The following is a 21217-nucleotide window of genomic DNA, read 5'->3' as shown; positions in this document are numbered from 1 at the left end:
AAGGAACCGCACTGTGCTGAATGGTATACAGTGTGCCGCATGGGGCTGCTGTGTCTAGGCTGACGCGTTTCAGGGGCGAACCCCCTTCCTCAGAGCCAAAAAAAGAGTTGAGTATGAAGTATCACATGAGTATTAGCCTATATATTCTGCTTCATTAGCAGGGCATTTTTCAGGTGTCAGTGCTGCAATAGTTTGACTGACAATTACTTGCTCACTGTGCCAAATTAATTTTACATCATTTTTGAGGAAGGAGGAGCTTTCTTTTAAAGGTATTTAATACAATTTAACCACTTGACGCCAAATCCCTTACATGTTTGTGATTGGCTTCAAGTAGGAATACCAGGTTTATGGCTGCATCTGCCATTATCCTGGTATTTTTTTTTTTTTTTTTTTTTTCAGCAGGGGATGCTCTTTCATCTAAAAGAAATCCTAGCAGCTGTTTAGCCGTTGGATTGCTTTTATGGGTGGAGAGAGGGGCCTAGTCTTCAAGAGGATAATAAAAGCCTTTTTGGGTTGCTTACACATTTATTAAATTTTTCTCACCTAAGCAAAAATGACTTGCTACTTTAGCAGCCTCCTGAGAGATCTTCTTCACATACAGTATACCAGGAGGCTTGGGGAAAAGGGAGACACAGTGAACAGAGGGTGGATCTGGCAGTGCATCATCGGGGGCTAGGTGCAAGAGACAGTTGGCTCCTAATCCATCTGCCCTGTGGAAGTCAATGGCAGTAGAAGACTAGATTTGCTGGACAGGCAAGAGGGGAAATAAAATGGGAGGGGGGGTTAAAGTTCTAAGCTATAGTATAGAAAAAAAAAATTTCCCTCACTTTCTGCTATAAAATATGTCAAATAATAATGGCTGCACAGTACAAAACCCCCATAACAATCCATTTTTGTAAAGTAGACCCCAAGGTGATCTAATTTGTGCCGCAATTGTTTGGAAATAAAGAAACTTGCTGGTATTGAGGATGCTAAAACACTAAGCTTGATAATGGCGCACTAGATACATTATATGCACAGGTCGTATACAGATGGAGGAGGAGGTAAAGGGTTTAATGTTCAGATGTGTAGAATAAGGGAGAAGGGGTTAATGTACAGGTCACTACAGAGACATGGATCTGAGGTAGATGAAAGGGGTAAAGTTGGAAATTTAGGTATGCATTTTTTTGCATTGGTACACTGATTACATTTCATTTTTTTGAATCCCCAACCACGGCACTACCTGCTTGGAGTTTGCATATTCTCCCTGTGCTTATGTGGGTTTGCTCTGGGTACTCCAGTTTCCTCCCACTCTCCAAAGACATGCTGGTAGGGTAATTGGCCCTGGTATGTATACAATATCTATGAATGTTACATGATTAGTCCATCTAGTTATAACCAATAATAATGTGAGTTATGGACCTTAGATCGTAAGCTCCTTGAGGGCAGAAAACGATGTGAATGTACAATATATATGTAAAGAGCTGAGTAAACTGACGGCGCTATAAGAGTACCCAAAATAAATAAATTGAGAAGTGTAAAATTATATTCCATTCAAATCTCCTGCAGTGCAACATGTCTGCATTTTTCTGCCCCGGTCATCACACCTGTGCTGTGGTGTAAAAAAAAGCAAGTAGAAAATAATTATCTGATCAAATTTGATTAGGTGCAGGTAAATGCCAGTTATCGCACATAGGGTGTACAGGCCCTTTATGCTCTAGGTTGCACAAAAATACATGTAACCTGACATTTTCTCAATTATTAAGGCTGAACTCCAAGATAAGCAAATATTGTCTAAAGATAACAGGCAGGTGTGTTCCTTGAATCTTGGTGTGCAGTAATCTAGTGTGAATCTTCCAGTTATTGCTTCTCTCTCTGTCTCCTTTGTGCAGAGTGACTGGTCTTGTATCCGCCCCTTCCTGTAGTTGTATGAAGGCAACCTGTAGTGGGAGGAGCTGCTGGGCTCCTCCCACAGCACTGCCCTATGCAAAGGCTGTGTACAGCACACCAGGGCTAGGACATGGGGAACGCTTTGGGCGCAGCTTCCTGTGCAATGGAAGGGGGTGGGGTGCCCGGCAACCTGCAGCTTCATGTCCGATTTAACAGCTACTGCTGTCACACCATGCTCCAATATGCCCATTCTCCACCCTAGCCACCCAGATCAACAAGAACAATGCACTGCAAATTAGCAACCAGCTGTTCCAGCTGTTAAAAAGAAAGCGATTGACAAACAGTTCACACTCCATTCCAAAACTGGGCAACTGAAACAAAGGGGAACGAAGAAAAGGTGCATGACGGTATGCCCATCCCACCTCATGTGTTAGCAGCAGGAAAGGGGGTGCAGTATGACCTCGTCCTGGTACTGCTGCACAGCGATCATGACGTTGCGACTTTTATATGGTAATATCTTGATTTGCAAAGGCATTTCGCGCACACAAAGTTGAATATCATACTATGTCATTATTGAGAAATATTTTGAAATGAAAATACTACTAAAAGCTTTCCTCCTCTTCTAGCAGTTCCTGCTGCAGCTGCCAGCTTCTCCCTCCTCCAGGAGCCTCCAGCAGCAAGCCGGCTGTATGCGTCCATAGACACACACACACACACAGCGTCAGTAAATTACTCCCCTACTCCCTCATCACAGAAGTTTGAGTAACAGCAGCAGGAGCCTATGGTTTGCTGCCCTCAGTGTCTCCTCTTCTTGTTTTCAGAGTTCAGCTTTAACAGTAAGGAGGATACCAGGAAATCGCTTTAAACCCCTTCACGCCTAAGGGTAAAACAAATCTAAATGCCTAAGCACAATTTTGCAATTTTGACATGTGAAATCAGGGCGGCTAAAATAGAACACGAGAGACATATAGCGGAAGAGAGTAAAAAGAACCCCAAGGAATTCTTTAAGTATATAAATAGTAAGAAAGCGAGGCCAGAACACATTGGCCCCATAAAAGACAAGGGAGATTTGGCCACAGAGGACAGGGAAAAGGCGGTAGTGTTAAATAATTTCTTCTCTTCAGTCTTCACAAAAGAATTGGGGGGCTACACTAACCCAGCTTGTAGGGCCAAACTAAACAACACACCTCAGGAAGTACCGCCATGGCTAACAGAAGATAGACTTAGAACTAAACTAGAGAAACTTAACATAAATAAATCACCGGGACCGGATGGCTTGCACCCGAGGGTTCTTAAAGAGCTCAGCTAGGTGATTGCTAGACCATTATTCATGATTTTTAAGGATAGTCTACAGACGGTATGGTGCCAGCTGATTGGAAAAAAGCCAACGTGGTATCAATATTTAAAAAAGGGCCGAGATATATCCCGGGTAACTATAGGCCGGTCAGCCTAACATCTGTAGTCTGCAAGATTTTGGAGGGGATGTTAATGGACCACATACAAGACTTTAGTAATGAAAATGGTATTATTAGTAGTAATCAGCATGGATTCATGAAAAATCGTTCTTGCCAAACCAATCTATTAACCTTCTATGATGAAGTGAGCTGCCACCTAGATAAAGGTAAGCCTGTGGATGTGGTGTATCTGGACTTTGCAAAGGCCTTTGACACAGTTCCCCATAAACGCTTACTGTTCAAACTAAGGAAGGTAGGTATGGACCATAAGGTGAGTACCCGGATAGAGAACTGGCTCCAGGGGAAGAGTTCAAAGGGTGGTGATTAATGGGGAGTACTCGGATTGGGCGGGTGTGGAAAGTGGGGTCCCCCAGGGTTCTGTCCTGGGACCAATCCTGTTTAATTTATTCATAAATGATCTAGAGGAGGGGATATCTAGTACAATCTCAGTATTTGCGGATAATACTAAACTAAGCATGCCAATATCTTCTATGCAGGATGTGGAAACCTTACAAGCGGACCTGAACAAAATAATGGGGTGGGCAACTACATGGCAGATGAGGTTTAATGTTGAAAAATGTAAAGTAATGCACTTGGGTGCCAGAAACCAGAAAGCAAGCTACTCACTAGGGGGGGGGGGGACCTCTGGGTGAGTCTAGGATGGAAAAGGACCTGGGGGTCCTGGTAGACAACAGGCATGGCAGTGGCATGCAATGCCAAGCCGCTGCAAGCAAAGCCAACAGAATACTGGGATGTATAAAAAAGGGGATTCACTCCAGAAATAAAGAGATTATTCTCCCTCTCTACAAGACTCTGGTCCCGCCACATCTGGAGTATGCTGTCAAGTTCTGGGCACCGGTCCTCAGGAAGGATGTGCTGGAACTGGAAAGAGTCCAGAGAAGGGCAACAAAAATAATTAGGGGATATGGAGGACATCAGCTATCAGACAACCTTTTATGAGCCGAGGAGAATGGCCCAAGTCTACGACAAAGCTCCTTGCCCTTGGTAACCTGCAGAAGAAAAGTACTCTTCCCCCCTGTGAGACCCTTAACAATGTCATTCAAGGAAGCTCCAAACAAGCAATCCCCTACAAGGGGCTATCAGATAAGGCCTTCTTAAAAGTCAGGTCCGCAGACCAGTATTTCAGCGAGATAATACGCCAAAGGACCACTGCTGATACAGAAAGCCTAAAATCAAAGGAGCCGCATCCAAAGAGGCATCACAGATAAACTGTAGCCCCTGGACCAACTGATCTGCCAGCTCAGCAAGACAGGGGGAAGCAGTTTCCCTTCCAGGTCCCGGTGTAAAAGTTTAGCCCACTTGGTCAGAGCTTGCGATACCAGGGCAATAGTAAATACTGGCCTAAGTGCCGAACCAGCCACAGGGCACATATGGTGGGCCAGAGCCTCCCCCCTCCTATCAGCTGGATATTTAAAGGCCAGGGACTCCTCAACCAGAATGGAGGTAGCTTTAACCTGGAAACCGACGAGTCCACTACAGGTGGGACCGTCCACCTTTAACGCAGTTAATACTCATAAGGACACAGCAAGCAAAAAGCGCTTAGGAACCACTGCGTTTTGGACAACCCCACTGTTTTGTGACAATGTTGTCAAAGTGAGTGGAAAAGGGAACACCCTTGTTGCTTTGGAGGACCTGTGGATGCCAAAAGGGGTCGGTGCCTCCGATGCAGCATCAGCCGCAACCTCCATTTTTAAAGTGTCACAAACTGAAACAAACAGTGCATCCACTGGAGCCTTTTCATGCGTGGCTATAGGAGCAGAGGAATCAGCATCACTCGGGTCACTATATATACTACGCTCACCCGGAAAACATAACAATCAGGTAAGGCTGCCAACTGAGATCCCGGAAAGGGGATGCCTACCAAAGGCCCACGAATAGACAACCTACTGGACCCCGCAAAAAAAAAAAAAGCCCCCCTTAAAGGGGGGCTGCCCACTGTGATGCGGCTGCACATGCACGGATCCCAAACCGGTAGATGCCCAGAGGAAGAATGGGGGCTTCATCTACAGGCACTGTGGCTGCCCCCCAACAGAGGCGCCCAACTCGGCCGCAAATTTTTGTGGGCACCCAGCAGCTTGGATGCAAGCCCCAGCGGAGCCGACCACCCAGGGACAGCGGAGGGGAGGGCAGATGCTAAAATGGGAGGCAGTAGCTTCAGCCACCCTCACAGGGGCTGCCTCACGTAGGTACCGACTAGTAGGCTGCAAAGCCGCGGCCTACATTTTTGTCCGGATCTGGCCACATGAGGCGCGTACCCGCGGGTGCTAAACTATCTGCTTCCTAAGCCCAACAACCGCCGCAGGGAGCCCAGAGGACACCCCTGCCCCAGTCACCAACCCCCAGGGTGGCAGGGAACCCTGCTCAATCCCCCGTTGTGCACCAGGAAAACCCGGCCAGCAGCAACTCCAACCAGCTCCCCTTAAGAGCATGTGGCAACAGCCAGCTCAAAACCTCACCCAGGGAGGGAGGGGGGGGGGGGTTGAAAGACCCACAGTGACCATCCGTTTTTGCGTCCGTTCCGTTTTTGAACGGAAGAAAAACTGAATTTTTGTAAAATCTTACCTGTAAAATTCCTTTCTCTGAGTCCTCCGACAGTCGCCGCCTCTTCATATTCGTCACAATGGGTATTAGACTTTGCTCCGAAGGAGTAGCTAGGCAACAGAATATGTTAACATTAAAGCTTTTAACATATCCCACCCTCAAGGGGTGGTCCCCTCAGTCAATACCCTCCTACTTCCTGCAACCATACCTCAGTTTCAGTGGAATAGCAGTAGAGTATATAACCAAAACCCCAAAAGAGGGGCGGGGGCGGCGACTGTCGGAGGACTCAGAGAAAGGAATTTTACAGGTAAGATTTTACAAAAATTCAGTTTTCTCTTACGTCCTCCGACAGTCGCCGCCTCTTCGTATTCGTCACAATGGGGACGTCCCAAAGCAGTGCAAACATGAGGGGTGGGAAACGCATCCGCGCCGTAAGGCAACGCAGTCTCCGCATCAAAGAAAGGAACCTTACCAAAGGAAGGAAACCAGCTGGGCAAAAGGAAAAAACTTGCTCAACAGGAGCAACAACCCAGGAAAAACAAATAACCAGGGAATAAAAAGACATATCCCAACAGCCAGGGATTCCCAACAGGTGATCCTAGGGAACAGCCGCACTAAGAACCTTGCGGCCAAAGGAAGCATCCGCCGATGCCTGAACATCTACCTTGTAGAATTTTGTGAAAGTGTGTACGGTCGACCAGGTCGCCACCTTACACACCTGGGCTACAGAAGCCCCATGACGACAGGCCCAAGAGGTACTCAGAGATCTAGTAGAGTGCGCCTTCACAGGCACAGGGGGAACCTTCCCCTGCAAAGCATAGGCCTGTTCAATGGTCTGCCTGATCCATTTGGCGATGGTAGAGGCCGACGCCGCCATGCCCTTCCGAGGACCCTCCGGAAGAACAAACAAGGAATCCGTCTTTCGAAAAGACTCAGTCGATTTAAGGTAAACCCTTATCGCCCGAACAACATCCAAAGAATGTAGTCTCACCTCTTTCGGATGCTTAGGCTTCGCGCACAGCGAAGGCAAGACAATATCCTCATTGAGATGGAATTCCGAAACTCGCTTCGGAAGAAAAGAAGGATTAGGTCGCAAGACCACCTTATCCAAGTGAATAACCAGATACGGAGACTTGCAGGACAAAGCCGCCAGCTCCGACACTCTGCGAGCCGAAGTGATCGCAACCAAAAAGGCGACCTTTTTGGACAACATAGACAACGAGATCTCCCTGATCTGTTCAAAAGGAGCACGTTGTAACACAGATAGAACGAGATTCAAGTCCCAAGGGGGCAGAGGATCCCTCCTAGGAGGAACCAGATGCCGCACTCCCTGAACAAAAGTGCCAACCAAGGAGTTGGAAGCCACGGGACGTTGAAAAAGAACGGCCAGCGCAGACACCTGACCCTTTATCGTAGCCAGCGCCAAACGCTGATCGACACCTGTTTGAAGGAAGGACAACACTCGGGAAACCGAGTACGTGCGGGGTGAAAACCCCTTGGACTCACACCAGGCAAAATAGGCCTTCCAAGTACGGTAGTAAACCTTCCCCGAGGAAGACTTCCTCGCGTTGATCAAGGTATGAACGACCTCAGGGGAGAGACCCCTCTCCTTCAGGACCTCGGTCTCAACAGCCAGGCCGTCAAAGCCAGCGACTGTAAAGCAGGATGGTATATCGGCCCTTGAGACAGGAGATCGTCTCGAAGAGGCAGACGCCACGGGGCTTCGACCGCCAGATTCACGAGGTCTGCGTACCAGGACCGGCGTGACCAATCCGGCGCCACAAGAATCACCGTGCTGCGTTCCGAGTGTAACCTGCGAAGGAACCTGGACAGCAACTGAATCGGTGGAAACGCGTACATCAGCTTGTACGGGGCCACCAACGCGTCCGACGTGTCTGCCCGAGGGTCGCGCGTCCTTGCTACGAACCTTCTCACCTTGTTGTTGAGACGAGACGCGAACAGGTCCACATCTGGAAGACCCCACTTCGCGCACAACATCTGGAAGACAGCCGGGTGGAGAGACCATTCCCCCTGATCCTGGGTCTGGCGACTCAGATAGTCCGCCTGCCAGTTCTCCACCCCCGGAATGTGAACCGCTGTTATCGCCGGGACATGAGTCTCGGCCCAGGACAGAATGTCGGCCACTTCTCGAGGCGCTCGGGCACTCCTGGTGCCCCCTTGGTGGTTGATGTAGGCCACCGCCGTGGCATTGTCCGTCTGCACCCGAACCGGGCAGCCCTGCAGCCGGTCCGTCCAACGATGAAGACAGAGATTTATCGCACGCAATTCCAGAATGTTGATCGGAAGGGAGGACTCCCCCTCCGACCAAGTTCCCTGGGCGGACAGAACGCCCAGAACACCACCCCAGCCCGACAGGCTGGCATCCGTGGTGATCACCGTCCACGAGATAGGACGAAAAGACTTGCCCCCCGACACCATCGGGGACTGGAGCCACCACAGAAGGTCCCTTCTGGTGCGATGGCCCAACGAGATTTGAAGATCCAGAGATTGAGGTCGCCTGTCCCACCTGGACAGGATCTCCGCTTGGAGACCCCGCGTGTGAAACTGGGCGAAGGGAATCGCCTCGAAGGCCGAGACCATCAATCCCAGACATCTCATGCACGTCCGCAGAGACGAGTGCGGAAAGTCCCTGAGGGACCTGACTTCCTCCTGAAGAGTTCCGAGTTTGTCTTCCGGCAGGAAGACCTTCGCCTGAACCGAGTCCAGGATCATTCCCAGGTAGGGAAGACGAACCGACGGACTCAGTGTCGACTTTGGAAAATTTATCGTCCAACCAAACTCCTGCAGAGTTTGCAGCGTGACAGACAGGTCCTTCTCCAGACCCTGGCTGGTCGCAGACCGAACTAGAATGTCGTCCAGATACCCCAGGACAGAGATGCCCTGGGCTCTCAATAATGCCAGAACCGGTGCAAGCACCTTGGTGAAAACCCGCGGAGCCGAGGCGAGACCAAAAGGTAACGCCACGAACTGGTAGTGATCCTCCGCAATGGCGAATCGAAGGTACCTCTGGTGACCCTCGAAAATGGGGATGGGAAGATACGCATCCTTCAAATCGATGGAGGCCATGAATTCCCCTGGAACCAGGGCAGCCACCACCGACCGCAGGGATTCCATGCGGAACTTGCGAACCCGCACAGAGCGGTTTAGAGCCTTCAAGTCCAGAATTGGACGAACCTTGCCCTCCTTCCTGGGCACGGTGAACAGATTGGAATAAAACCCCCGAAATCTGTCCCGATGAGGCACCGGAACCACCACTCCCTGAGCCCTCAGGTCTCGCACCGCCAGGTGAAGGTCCCGTAAACGCTCTGGAGACAGTTGAAGATTTGAGGGAAAAAATCTGCTCTCCGGCCGAGAGAGAAACTCGATCTTGTAACCAGATCGAACGATCTCCTGAACCCACCTGTCCCGCACGCGGGCCAACCAGGGTTGAAGAAAACCGAGCAAGCGTCCCCCCACCCCAAAACTGGGTGAGGGCGCCCCTTCAGGCCGCACTGTTATGGGCAGCGGGTCCGGACTGACCGGACTTCTGTTTACCAGACCAGGGCTTCTTTTGAGAGCCTTGTCCCTTGAACGGTTTGCCCTTGTAGTGCGACCGAAAGGCACGAAAGGACCCCTGAGGGGGCCGAAAATTAGCATGCTTCTTCCCAGAAGCCCCCTTAGCCTTGGGGAAATGGGGCAAGAGAGTGCTCTTACCTCCGGTGATCCCCTTAATCAACACATCCAAGGACTCCCCAAAAAGGCGAGACCCATCATAAGGCAGATTGGCTAAGGTCTTACGTGAAGATTGGTCCACCGACCAACACTTCAACCAAACCAGGCGGCGAGACAACACCGCCACGCTGTGTACACGTGCAGCCAACGGGACTAAGTCCAAGTCCGCATCACACAGATACATGACACCCTGGTGGATTTGATCCACCATATCCAGGGTCGCCGGCGAGGCCGAATCGGCCACTAGGACGCGCCTAAGCATCTGCGTCCAACTTGCGACAGCCTGGGCCGCCATGAGAGAGGCAAACAGAGCTTTAAGCATAGAACCTGTAACAGAATAAGTATGACGGGCAAGAGACTCCATTCTTCTATCCGTGGCATCACGGAACACCGGGGAATCCTCTGCAGGAATCGCAGTGGATTTGTTCAAAACCGCAATTGCGTGATCCACCGGGGGTGGAACACATCACCGTTCATCAGTGGAAGGCGAAAAAGGATAACGCAGCTTGAACCTACTTGGCACAGCAAAAGGTTTGCGTAAATTGCGCCATTGTTCCTTAACAGCGCGCTGAAAATCATCATTGCAGGGAAAAACCTGCGGCGTCCTGCGTTTTCTCTGCGTCCCATAAGCCGCCAAGGCAGCGGGGGGACACACTTCATCCTGCAAACGCAGCGTTTGTTTTATGGAAGCAATCAAGTCATCCATGATTGCAAGCTCTTCAGGCGAGCCAGGGGGAAAATTATCAACCCCCTCAGCTTCCACCTCGGACCCCACTAGATCCAGGGAGGAGCGGGACCCCGATAAGGAGACCCCCGCCATAACAGCCCCATCACCTTCACCCTCAGAATCAGAGGAAATAGAAACTCTGGGTCTTTTAGTAGATTGAGCAGCCACCAGCATCTGCACCTGAGCAGCAAGGCCGGCCACAATAGTGGCCAAATCCCCCCCTGGGGGGGAAACAGTGGTCCCCTGGTTTCCACCAAGGCGGCAGGAAATTTGCCCTCCTGAGAATCCATTGCCCCAATATGATATGCCGGAGAATAAAGGGTTAACTGCCCCTTTAACAAGCGCGGCGAGGCAGGGAGAGTCGCATACAAGACGCACAAAATGGGGGTTAAGAAACCGCACAGCGTCCAGTGAGGTAGCCACCTCACCAATCATCCCTGCACCGAACAGGGATGGGTCGTTCACTGTGCCAGGAGCATTACCTGGCTGAACGCTCGATGGCAGGCTGGGAAGCCACCGATCCACGACCTGCGACCAGGGGGATCAGCCCGAGACCCAGCCTGCATGATCCTCTTCGTCAGAAGAACTAACTAATGCTGACAAAAAGAACAGCTAAGTAAAGAGAGAGAAAAAACTCAAACAAAAAATCAAAAAAGAAGAAAGAGGCTGGGGCACAAAGCCCCAGCACAGAGAGAACCAGCTACTCCTGACAAGCTAGACATTGAAACTGAGGTATGGTTGCAGGAAGTAGGAGGGTATTGACTGAGGGGACCACCCCTTGAGGGTGGGATATGTTAAAAGCTTTAATGTTAACATATTCTGTTGCCTAGCTACTCCTTCGGAGCAAAGTCTAATACCCATTGTGACGAATATGAAGAGGCGGCGACTGTCGGAGGACGTAAGAGAAAAATAGGTTTCTCTTCCGTTCCAAAAAACTGAACTGAACGGAAAGGACGAAAAACGGATGTCATCCGCTGACATCCGTATTTACATAGAGATGCATTATGTCCGTTTTCCATCCGCAAACGGATGGGATGAAAAACGGACATACGGAACGCCCGTGTGAAAGAGCCCTTAGTCTTTTTACAAACACTTTTTTTGTTTTCCTTTTTGCAAGGAAAGAGAAAGATACATTGTATCTTTCTCCTCCATTCACAGAAAGAAGAAAAACACAGGGGCGGGCTTCACAACTGAACACTGCGGTAGCCAATAAGAGGATACCACAGGGATCAGGTGACCCAGAATCTTACAGTGCCTTGGACTCTCAGTGAAACCCTGGTCTCTGTGCTGGGAGCACGCCATGTGGCGTGTTCCTAGCACAAAGGAAGAAACACATATGCAGCCCCACGGAAAAAGGCCCACTTCAATGAGGCCGAATATATGTCTTTCGTCACTGTGAAGGGGTTGAAAAAATATGCTTAGTAACATTTTATTTTTAGCTTTATTCTATTTTTCCTTGGAACGCTTTGCTAACTCTGGACATAGACAATTAGAATCTCAACCGGTTAAGCAGGGGCTGTCCGGGATTCGAAACCTGTGTGGGAAGGTTAAATGTACTTCATTTGATCGACCGATCAACTTGGATACAACCAGCCCATCTGATTTTACATGCTATTATTGCTATCAGCTATTATGGCGAGAACGCAATGGCTCAGCAGGAGGGATTCCACCATTAACATCCAGTGGTTGCAGGAAAAATCGCTCCATCTATGACTGGCTTAAGTCATAATTATTTCTCAGTGATCAGACTTCAGCAAAGTGAAATCTGATTAGTCACTTTCTGCACATCAGCCCTGTTTTCCATACTCAGTCTTTTAGTGTGTGCCACCGTTGGAGGCCATGTTCTTTTTTTTTTTTTTTTTTTTTTTGCTCCAAAATAGTTTTATTGGGTATAAATGTGTTGCATACAGCAGTTTTAAATAACAGATAACATAACAATCAGAGTTTGACTCGGTTAATACATAACATAACAATTGTGTATCAATGGTACTGGCAGGTATGATAATCTAAAGCTCTATCAAAGCTAGTAATATTATGTGAATGATGTGACATCTATCAAAAGAGGATTAACAGTATGTCATTTAGATCCAATCAACAATGAACAGTATTAAACTTTCTTTCTCTTACTCCACATGATTGAACCAGAGGTCTCTTATACTTTGGATTAGGGAAGGAGTTCATGAAATCAGTGTACTTTGATTGGGGACAAGTAGGTTTGGGAACCATGGTTGTACGGAGTGGAAAAGTAGAGACGCAGGACAATTGCTCCAGAAGAGCATCCGTTAGATGTCCCCAACTACTAAATGATTTACATTTTATGTAAAGCCTGATTGAGAGAGAAATAAGAAAAGAGAGAGGGGGGAATAGGGGAAGGGAGTAGAGTAGGGGATGGAGGCGAGGGGGGAAGGTAAGGAGAGGAGAGGAGGAGTATGAGCGTTTGGTCTCCTCCTCAGCCCCTTTCCAAGCTGTACTTATAAGATGAGTAAGTTGAGTCTCTAACATGATGTGAATCAGTACATTTTCCTAGTGGGGGGAGCTAGTGTTAGGTCAAGGATGACATGGGGCTTCTCATGCTCGTCCCCTTTGGGCCATGTTCTATTCCTGCTAGGTAGCAATTGTCAAAAAGATCAGTGCTTCCAAGTAGCTTCAGGACAGGCATTGTAATGTCATGAGCACCCCAATTACCTCTGTTAGAAGAAGCAAAGGACGTGTTTATAACAGGAATAGACAGGACTCCCACCCACAGTCTGCTATTTTTAAACTGGTATGCTGTGTTCAGGGTAGTCTGTTCATTCACATGAATGTATGACTCCCTCAGCATCATATAATGTAAGTACTGTGTGTTAGGAGGGCAGTGAAGTGTTTTATTTATCGCCTACTGACTTCACAGCCCTTCAGCTATAGCATCCACTCCACCCCCATTCATATAAAGAGCGACCTTCAATGCACAATTGGGAAACAAATCAAAAGAGATGTCTGCCATGCTTTCAAATTAATAAATACGAAGCATTCTTTTGTGAAGTAAAGAGCAAAGTACAAACTGTGTACCAGAAGACAAAAGGCCGATTTCACAAAATCAATATGTAGCATGTCAAAGGGTGATCGGTATCCCAGGTATCCGCAAAGTACATACTGAGTGTGCGAGGCATCCAAATGTATGTAAACACCATCCATGCTGAGGCTGGACACCTTATACCCTGGTCCTTATTTATTGGGAAAAATAAGTTGGGTAACCCAGTACAACTGGGGGAATCAATAGTAGAGAAGGATCTGAGTGTTCTGGTAGATCATAAGCCTAATAACGTGCAATGCCAACCTGCGGTTTCCAAAGCACGCAAAATCCTCTCTTGTATTAAGAGGTGTATAGACTCCAGAGAGAGAGATATTATTTTTTCCCTGTACAAATCATTAGTAAGACCTCATCTGGAATATGCAGTTCAGTTTTGGGCTCCAGTTCACAAAAAGGATATCAGGGAACTGGAGAAAGTGCAGAGAAGGGCTACCAAACGGATAAGAGGAATGGAGGAGCTCAAGTATGAGGATAGTTTAGAGGAACTGAATTTAATCTCTTTTGAGAAGAGGAGAATAAGAAGGGGGGTATGATCAGCATGTATAAATACGTAAGGGGTCCATATACAGTGGTGGACTTGGTGTAGGGTTATTCACTTTAAGATAATCCCAGAGGACAAGGGGCACTCTTTACATCTGAAGGTAGATAGGTTAAACCTCCACATATAGAAAGGATTCTTTACAGTAAGAGCTGTAAAAATTGTGGAATGGACTCCCTCAAGAACTAGTTCTCGCCAGCTCAGTAGATTGTTTTAAAAAAGAGCTGAATGTAATTCAAAATGCACAAAATATAACTGAATATTAACATACAGGGGTAACAACATCAGACTGTTGATCTAAAGCATATCAGCTTGCCTTCTAAGGTATCAGGAACAAATGAATCTTTTCACCCACTGGAGCAAATTGGACCATGCTTTATATTGTTTTTTTGTCTTCCTCATGATTACCTGTGAGTATAGGGTTCTATGTGGGGTTTCTATTTATGTTGTTCTATTGTTTGAACTAGATGGAATTTTTTTCAACCTGACTATGTAACTTTATCACCCAATCAGAAATGGTCTCTCTTTAACATTACACTTCTGAAGCGATAACAAGAGGGAAGGGAGAATAGTGAAAACTCTATAGTGTAGCATGTATTGAAAATAGATTTAATAAAAGGTAAAATATACACTCACAATTTGTGAACTTGTGCTAAGAGAGACAGACTAGGGGGTCTCGTGACCAGGAACATCTAGGATGGCAGCCAGGAACCCCTATCTTGGCCACAAGTATGGAGATGAGGAGTGCGAAAGACTGGATGCCACTGTCACTGGTGTGCAAGTCGATGAAGAAGACCAGAACCCGGGACAGGAAGCCATCTGACATCACTGGAGCGTGGACAGGAAAGAGTTTCAACGCAGCCCTGCTTCTTCTTCTGAGGCTAAATAAGAAGCAAGGTTTCCATTGCTCTTCAAAAGTTTAAGCATCCCTGATTTAATTTATAAGGCTCTAACTTCTGAATATCAATCTACTTTGTGATGCCATAATGGTTAATTTTCTTCCCTACAGTTAGTTTGAATAGTCTCTGTCAGGCTGCAAGATGTTTTCTGGTTACCCTCCTTATAATGTAGGGCTAAAATGAAGCATGTCAGTAAGCCATCATATTCCAGCCAGCATGTAACAAGTGGAACTGCACAGCCTTTCCATCCAGTTGTCCAACCATTGACATAAGTTTCCTCCTGCACAGACTGTAGTGGGAGAGAGGTTTTTTCTGCAGCAACTACCCTATCACATAACAGTTTTTGACCTTCCCCAGTACCAGATCAGCCCAAAAGGTATGCTGGTATGTGTAAGCCCAAACAAAAAACCTATGTTTGGCACCATCGTTTCTCTTCCATGTCATGACATTTTTTATATAAGCAAGTATTACAGCATTGGAAGCTGGATTGTGCGTGTCTTTTTATATTTTAATCCTCAAAGACAATATTAAGCAATGACAGTTGATTTTACGGCGCTTGAAGTTTAGCTTTAAATAAACCCTGGCACCAAACCTCCAATTTAATTTCCAACACTTTCAGCAGTAGGTATTAATAATCCCTTTGCGGATTTACTCTGTCAATCTTTAAAACATTTTTTTTTCCGGTTCTGAACAATACCATTTTCTGAAGGACCCAACACTTCCAAGAGTATAAAATAAATCCCACACAAGAAATGTGCAAAAAGTCTATTTTATACTGCCCAGCATTCAAAGGCCCTCAAGGGTGCTGTACAATTGTGTCCAAAAGCTTGATAAAGCTTGGGAGCCTTAAAGTGCAGGCACACTGGCCTTGGACAGCTAAGGCAATATGAATTGGAGGTAATTTTGAATGTGATTTAAGATGGCCGTACATGGCTTGAACTTTGGCAGATTCAGACAGCATTTCAGCTACCAAATCGAGAACAGGAATGAAAATACTATAATCCTGGTATATCCAGGGATATAAAACAGTAGAACATAGACAAGCCAAACAAAAAGACTATTGTCCGATGACATACCTGAACTACTATGGCACAAACCTGCCATGAAATATTTGAATAAATACATATTGGGGTTGAATTACTAAAACTGGAGAATACAAAATCTGGTGAAGCTGGGCATGGTAGCAAATCACCTTCCAGTTTTTTGTTTTTTTTTTGTCAAAGCTTAAGGCCCGTACACACGAGTAGAAATTCGGCCGGGAATTTTCGTCCGACGACCGATCTGCCGATTTTCGGCTTGTTAGTATGATGCTTCCGACAACCGACTCCGACTTTTTGGCCTAAAAAATCCTGGTGTGCAGGCAATAAAATTTTTGTCGAACGTTAAAACAAGTCCAATTTTCGTCTCATTAGTACAGATTTCGATGGGGAAAAATCTTATGAGCAAGACTAGGCATGCTCAGAGATGAAAGAACACAAAGAAAGCAATCCAACACATGACATCACTTCTAAAGTAGAATTCTGTCGTGCGGGAAAATTCGTGTGCAGTGTAGAGCACATTCCAACCAACAGACACCACTCTGGACAAAAGACGGACGACCGGTCGGTGGAAATTCGTTGCGTGTGACGAGGCTTTAGTTGAACAAGCTGAAGTTATAGGCTAATTGGCTACTATGCACAAATGCACCAGGATTTGGCATGCTCCAGTTTTAGTAAATGAACTGTGTTTTTACAGATTCCAGGAAAATTTTGATAAATTAGAAACGAATAAATAGTGCTGCCATTAAACTTGTTATCGAAGATTTATTATAGAATAATTATAGAATACATTAGGTGTTACAATGTGTGTAGACCATTTGTAGTCCCCACAGGTCTACACAAGGATAGTACCCCAATAGTGTACAGCATGTTCAAAGCACTACATCCTGGGCAGTTCAAGCTTAACCTTACCTGAAGTCCCAAAGATCCTAAACTTGAACACAGTACTGTAACAAAATGTCATAAGTAAATTAAATACATACTTTATTACAGTAAATCCATGAAAGGGACGCTGGATTAGAGCTGTCTAGGCCTGCAATACACAAGCTTTCCTTGAATGATTGAAAGACTTTACCCTTATTTAAAGGGATTTTCTAGAAAATTAGAATTTTTATGGATGCCAAAATGATATTGTGAAATAAATGTGGGTTTAGGCGCTCTATATTCTTTTCTAATATTAATATAACGTAAAAGAGGTGAGATGATCTCTATGAAGGGAACATCATCATATTTTCAAAATATACTATTATTTGCCATTGGTAAAACAGCGCACTACATTTTCATAGTGACTGGTATTCTACAGATTTTCTGGAATGAAAATGAATAGTTAAAAACATATATAATTTACAAAAGGTGAGTCTATTAAAATTAGGCACACTTACCACTTCATAGGATGTTAGGACTTTCTTTAAGAGATCAGGAACTGGTCCATGAGCCTCTAGAAGTGGGTACTGCGATCGGAGGTTGAGGGTCACATTGAGAGGGCTTTCGCTGTTTAGTAGCCATGCAGACACAGTCAGGATACACTGCTTCATGTTGGCAGTTGAAGTCAAGCCACATAGTTCCTTGAAAGATACTAAAGCATTCTGGAACAAGAGAAATTATTTTAAAAATGTAAATTAATGTAGATCGCAGGTAATGACTGACCTTAAAAGGGCATTAAAGGAAATTCCAAAGGCTGCACATATCATTTTAAGGGAAAACAAAACAACAGTAAGGCTGGTCATACATTATACCATTTTTTATTCAATTCACTTTAGATTTACCTTCAACTATGTAGTGTAAGGGCCTGCCTGATTGCACACAAATTGAATGTGCTTAAGTTTAAACTTGTATTATAAGGTTTTGGTAAATCTAAAAGGAAAATTGTATGAACTTGAATGTATGGCCAGCCTAACATATACAGTGCATCCGGAAAGTATTCACAGCGCTTCCCTTTTTCCACATTTTGTTATATTAGTCTTATTTCAAAATAGATTAAATCATAATTTCTTTTCCTAAAAATGCTACAAACAATATCCCATGACGACAAGTAAAATAATTTTGCTTAATGTCCTTGCATATTTATTAAAAAAAAAAAATCACATGTACATAAGTATTCACAGCCTTTGCCATAACACTCAGAATTGAGCTCAGGTGCATCGTGTTTCCACTTATCATCCCTGAGATGTTTCTACAACTTGGAGTCCAACTGTGGTAAATTCAGTTGCTTGGACATGATTTGGAAAGGCACACACCTGTCTATAGAAGGTACCACAGTTAACAGTGCATGTAAGAGCACATACCAAGCCATTAAGTCCGAATTGTCTGTAGACCTCCAAGACAGGATTGTATCAAGACACAGATCTGGGTGAGGGTACAGAAAAATTTCTGCAGCATTGAAGGTCTCAATGAGCAACGTGGCCTCCATCATCTGTTAATGGAAGAAACTTGGAACCACCAAAACTCCTCCTAGTGCAGGCCACCCAGCCAAACTGAGCAATCAGGAGAGAAGGGCCTAAGTCAGGGAGGTGACCAAGAACCCCGTGGTCATTGTGACAGAGCTCCAGCGTTTCTCTGTGGAGAGAGGAGAATTTTCCAGAAGAACAACCATCTCTGCAGCACTCCACCAATCAGGTCTGTATGGTAGAGTGGCCAAACGGAAGTCACTCCCTTAGTAAAAGGCACATGACAGCCTGCCTAGAATTTCCCGAAAGGCATCTGATCGACTCTCAGACCATGAGAAACAGAATTCTCTGGTCTGATGAAAACAGAAATTGAACTCTTTGGCCTGAATGGCAAGCGTCATGTCTGGAGGAAACCAGGCACCACTCATCACCTGGCCAATACCATCCCTACAGTGAAGCATGGTGGTGGCAGCATCATGCTGTGGAGATGTTTTTCAGCAGCAGGAACTGGATGACTAGTCAGGATCGAGGTAAAGATGAATGCAGCAATGTACAGAGACATCCATGATGAAACCTGCTCCAGAGCGCTCTAGACCTCAGACTGGGTTAAGGGTTCATCTTCCAACAGGACAACGACCTTAAGCACATAGCCAAGATAACAAAGGAGTGGTTACAGGACAACTCTGTGAATGTCCTTGAGTGACCCAGCCAAAGCCAAGACTGAATCCCAATTGAATACCTCTGGAAAAATCGGAAAATGGGTGTGTGTCGATGCTCCCCATTCAACCTGATGGAGCTTGAGAGGTCCTGCAAAGATGAACAGGAGAAACAGCCCAAAAATAGGTGTGCCAAGCTTGTAGAATCATAATTAAAAAGGCTTGAGGCTGTAATTGGTGCCAAAGGTGCTTCAACAAAGGCTGTGAATACTTACGTACATGGGATTTTTTAGTTTTTTTGGTTTTAATAAATACGCAAAGATTTCAAACAAACATCTTTCATGGTGTCATTATGTTGTACTGCTTGTAGAATTTTGAGGAAAATAATGAATTTAATCAATTTTGGAATAAGGCTGTAAATATTGCAGTATATCAGCCCTTAGATGTTGTGGCTGCATACATTTCTTTTTTTAGGCTAGTACAGGATATTTCCAGCAAGTACAGAAAGCCGCAATATATAAATTTTTGTTGTGGGGTTTGAATATGCTTAATGCCAGTAGTGAACAAAGAGTACAATATAAATAATCTTTAGCAAAACAGGAACATCATGGTTCTGGTGGCTATTATCCCCAGTATGTAATGCAATTTGATAAAGATTTCTGATATAGATCTAAACACAGAATGAACAAGCTTCACTGAATCTGATCAGAAAACTGCCTATTGCTGCGTCCTCTATAATCTTCTGTTCCCAGTGTGAATCTAGTAAAAAACAGTTGCTGGCGAGTACTCAGATCAAATAATTTGCCGGTATGGAGAGCACTATGGACATAATAGTAAATAGAGTAAAACCAGGCACTATTTACAATTCTAAGCAAAATGTCAAAGAGCTGATGGTCTTCTAATCTCTAGACTAGGAGTTGGCAAACCAATGCCAGCTCCCACTCCCTTGTAAATTGTAATCCAATCCATGGTGTGAAAGAGGAATGCAGTAAATAAAATGGTGTTTTGCTTTTCCCATTAGTTCAACTGGATATGGAGATTGCATGTTATAACATAGAAGTTCCAAAAGTTTTGGAGAGTGGAGTGATAGAGGATTGCATTTCAAATGAAACATTCACCTTGAAAGTAAGAGAAAAAATTCTGGATAGTGGTTATAAAATGGCTGCTACATTGGATGGGTTCCCTAGTAACGGAGGTAGTAGCAGGTTCAGTGCTTGGATTGCCTCTGCCCTGTAGCCCAGAAGTGTTAACCTCTTCTACCTTCCCCCAGAAACACACAAAACATGCACAATACTCCCAGGGGCCAGATGTCTGACTGGTCTCTACAGTTTGCACTGGGGAGGAGGTCATGTCACCAGAGGGAGGAAGAAGTAGGCAGAGAAAAAAAAAAAAAAACTCTAAGCTCAGCCTCTCCTTTTTTGCATATCCCTGAAAAGGTGACAAAGAGGAGGCAGAGGTGACATTGGGGAGTAGTGGTGGAGTGGCAGAATTGTTAGCAGGCAGAAATGTGTTGAGAGGCAGGGAGATGAATTGTCAGGGTGCAGTGTGCCATGGATACGGGGTTCTTCATAGGTCTAAATGCAAAAGTTAGCTAATAACATTGTGTCGCTACTGCACATGCACAGTAGAGATGTGCCGGTTTTCGGTAATTCGATATATCGCGGTATTGCATACCCACGGTATTGTTATTGTGGCATTTTTAAAATACTGTGTATTCTTCTCTGCTCTCCAAGTCTGACTTTAGAATTGATACATTTCAGTGAGCTGGATGACTCATTCACTCACTCAACAGTTCACTCACTCAATAGAAACAGCTCTGGTAATATGATCCTAGAGTGAGAGAGCTTAGCTCCTCCCTGTAACCAATCAGACGGCTCCCAGCACACACCAACATGCTTCTTCCAGGGCTCAGACACAGACAGAAACACTGCCTAATACAAGGCAAGTCTCTGTAGATAGAATAAGATAGATAGATGGATATAATTAGATAGATATAATTAGATAGATAGAATAAGATAGATAGAATAAGATAGATAGAATAAGATAGATAGAATAAGATAGATAGAATAAGATAGATAGAATAAGATAGATAGAATAAGATATAATTAGATAGATAGAATAAGATAGATAGATGGATAGAATTAGATAGATAGATAGATAGATAGATAGATAGATAGATAGATAGATAGATAGATAGATAGATAGATAGATAGATAAAATTAGATAGATAGAATTAGATAGATAGATAGATTGGATAAATATATATATATATATATATATATATAT

General features: G+C 45.2%; 1 protein-coding gene across 1 annotated transcript in view; it reads right to left on the bottom strand.

The window, feature by feature from the left end:
- The window catches only part of LOC309566330 (inactive phospholipase C-like protein 2), a 387613-nt gene that overhangs the window by 169788 nt on the left and 196608 nt on the right, over positions 1-21217 (bottom strand). Inside the window, exon 3 of the mRNA XM_082271442.1 lies at positions 17271-17474. Within this exon, the coding sequence (XP_082127568.1) occupies positions 17271-17474 (204 nt within the window). The remainder of the gene's footprint in view (positions 1-17270; positions 17475-21217) is intronic.

Source organism: Pelophylax lessonae (genome assembly GCF_965119305.1).
Source record: "Pelophylax lessonae genome assembly, chromosome: 11".
NCBI lineage: Eukaryota > Metazoa > Chordata > Amphibia > Anura > Ranidae > Pelophylax > Pelophylax lessonae.
Note: the sequence above shows the minus strand (reverse complement) of the source record. Positions and strands in the feature narration are given on the sequence as shown.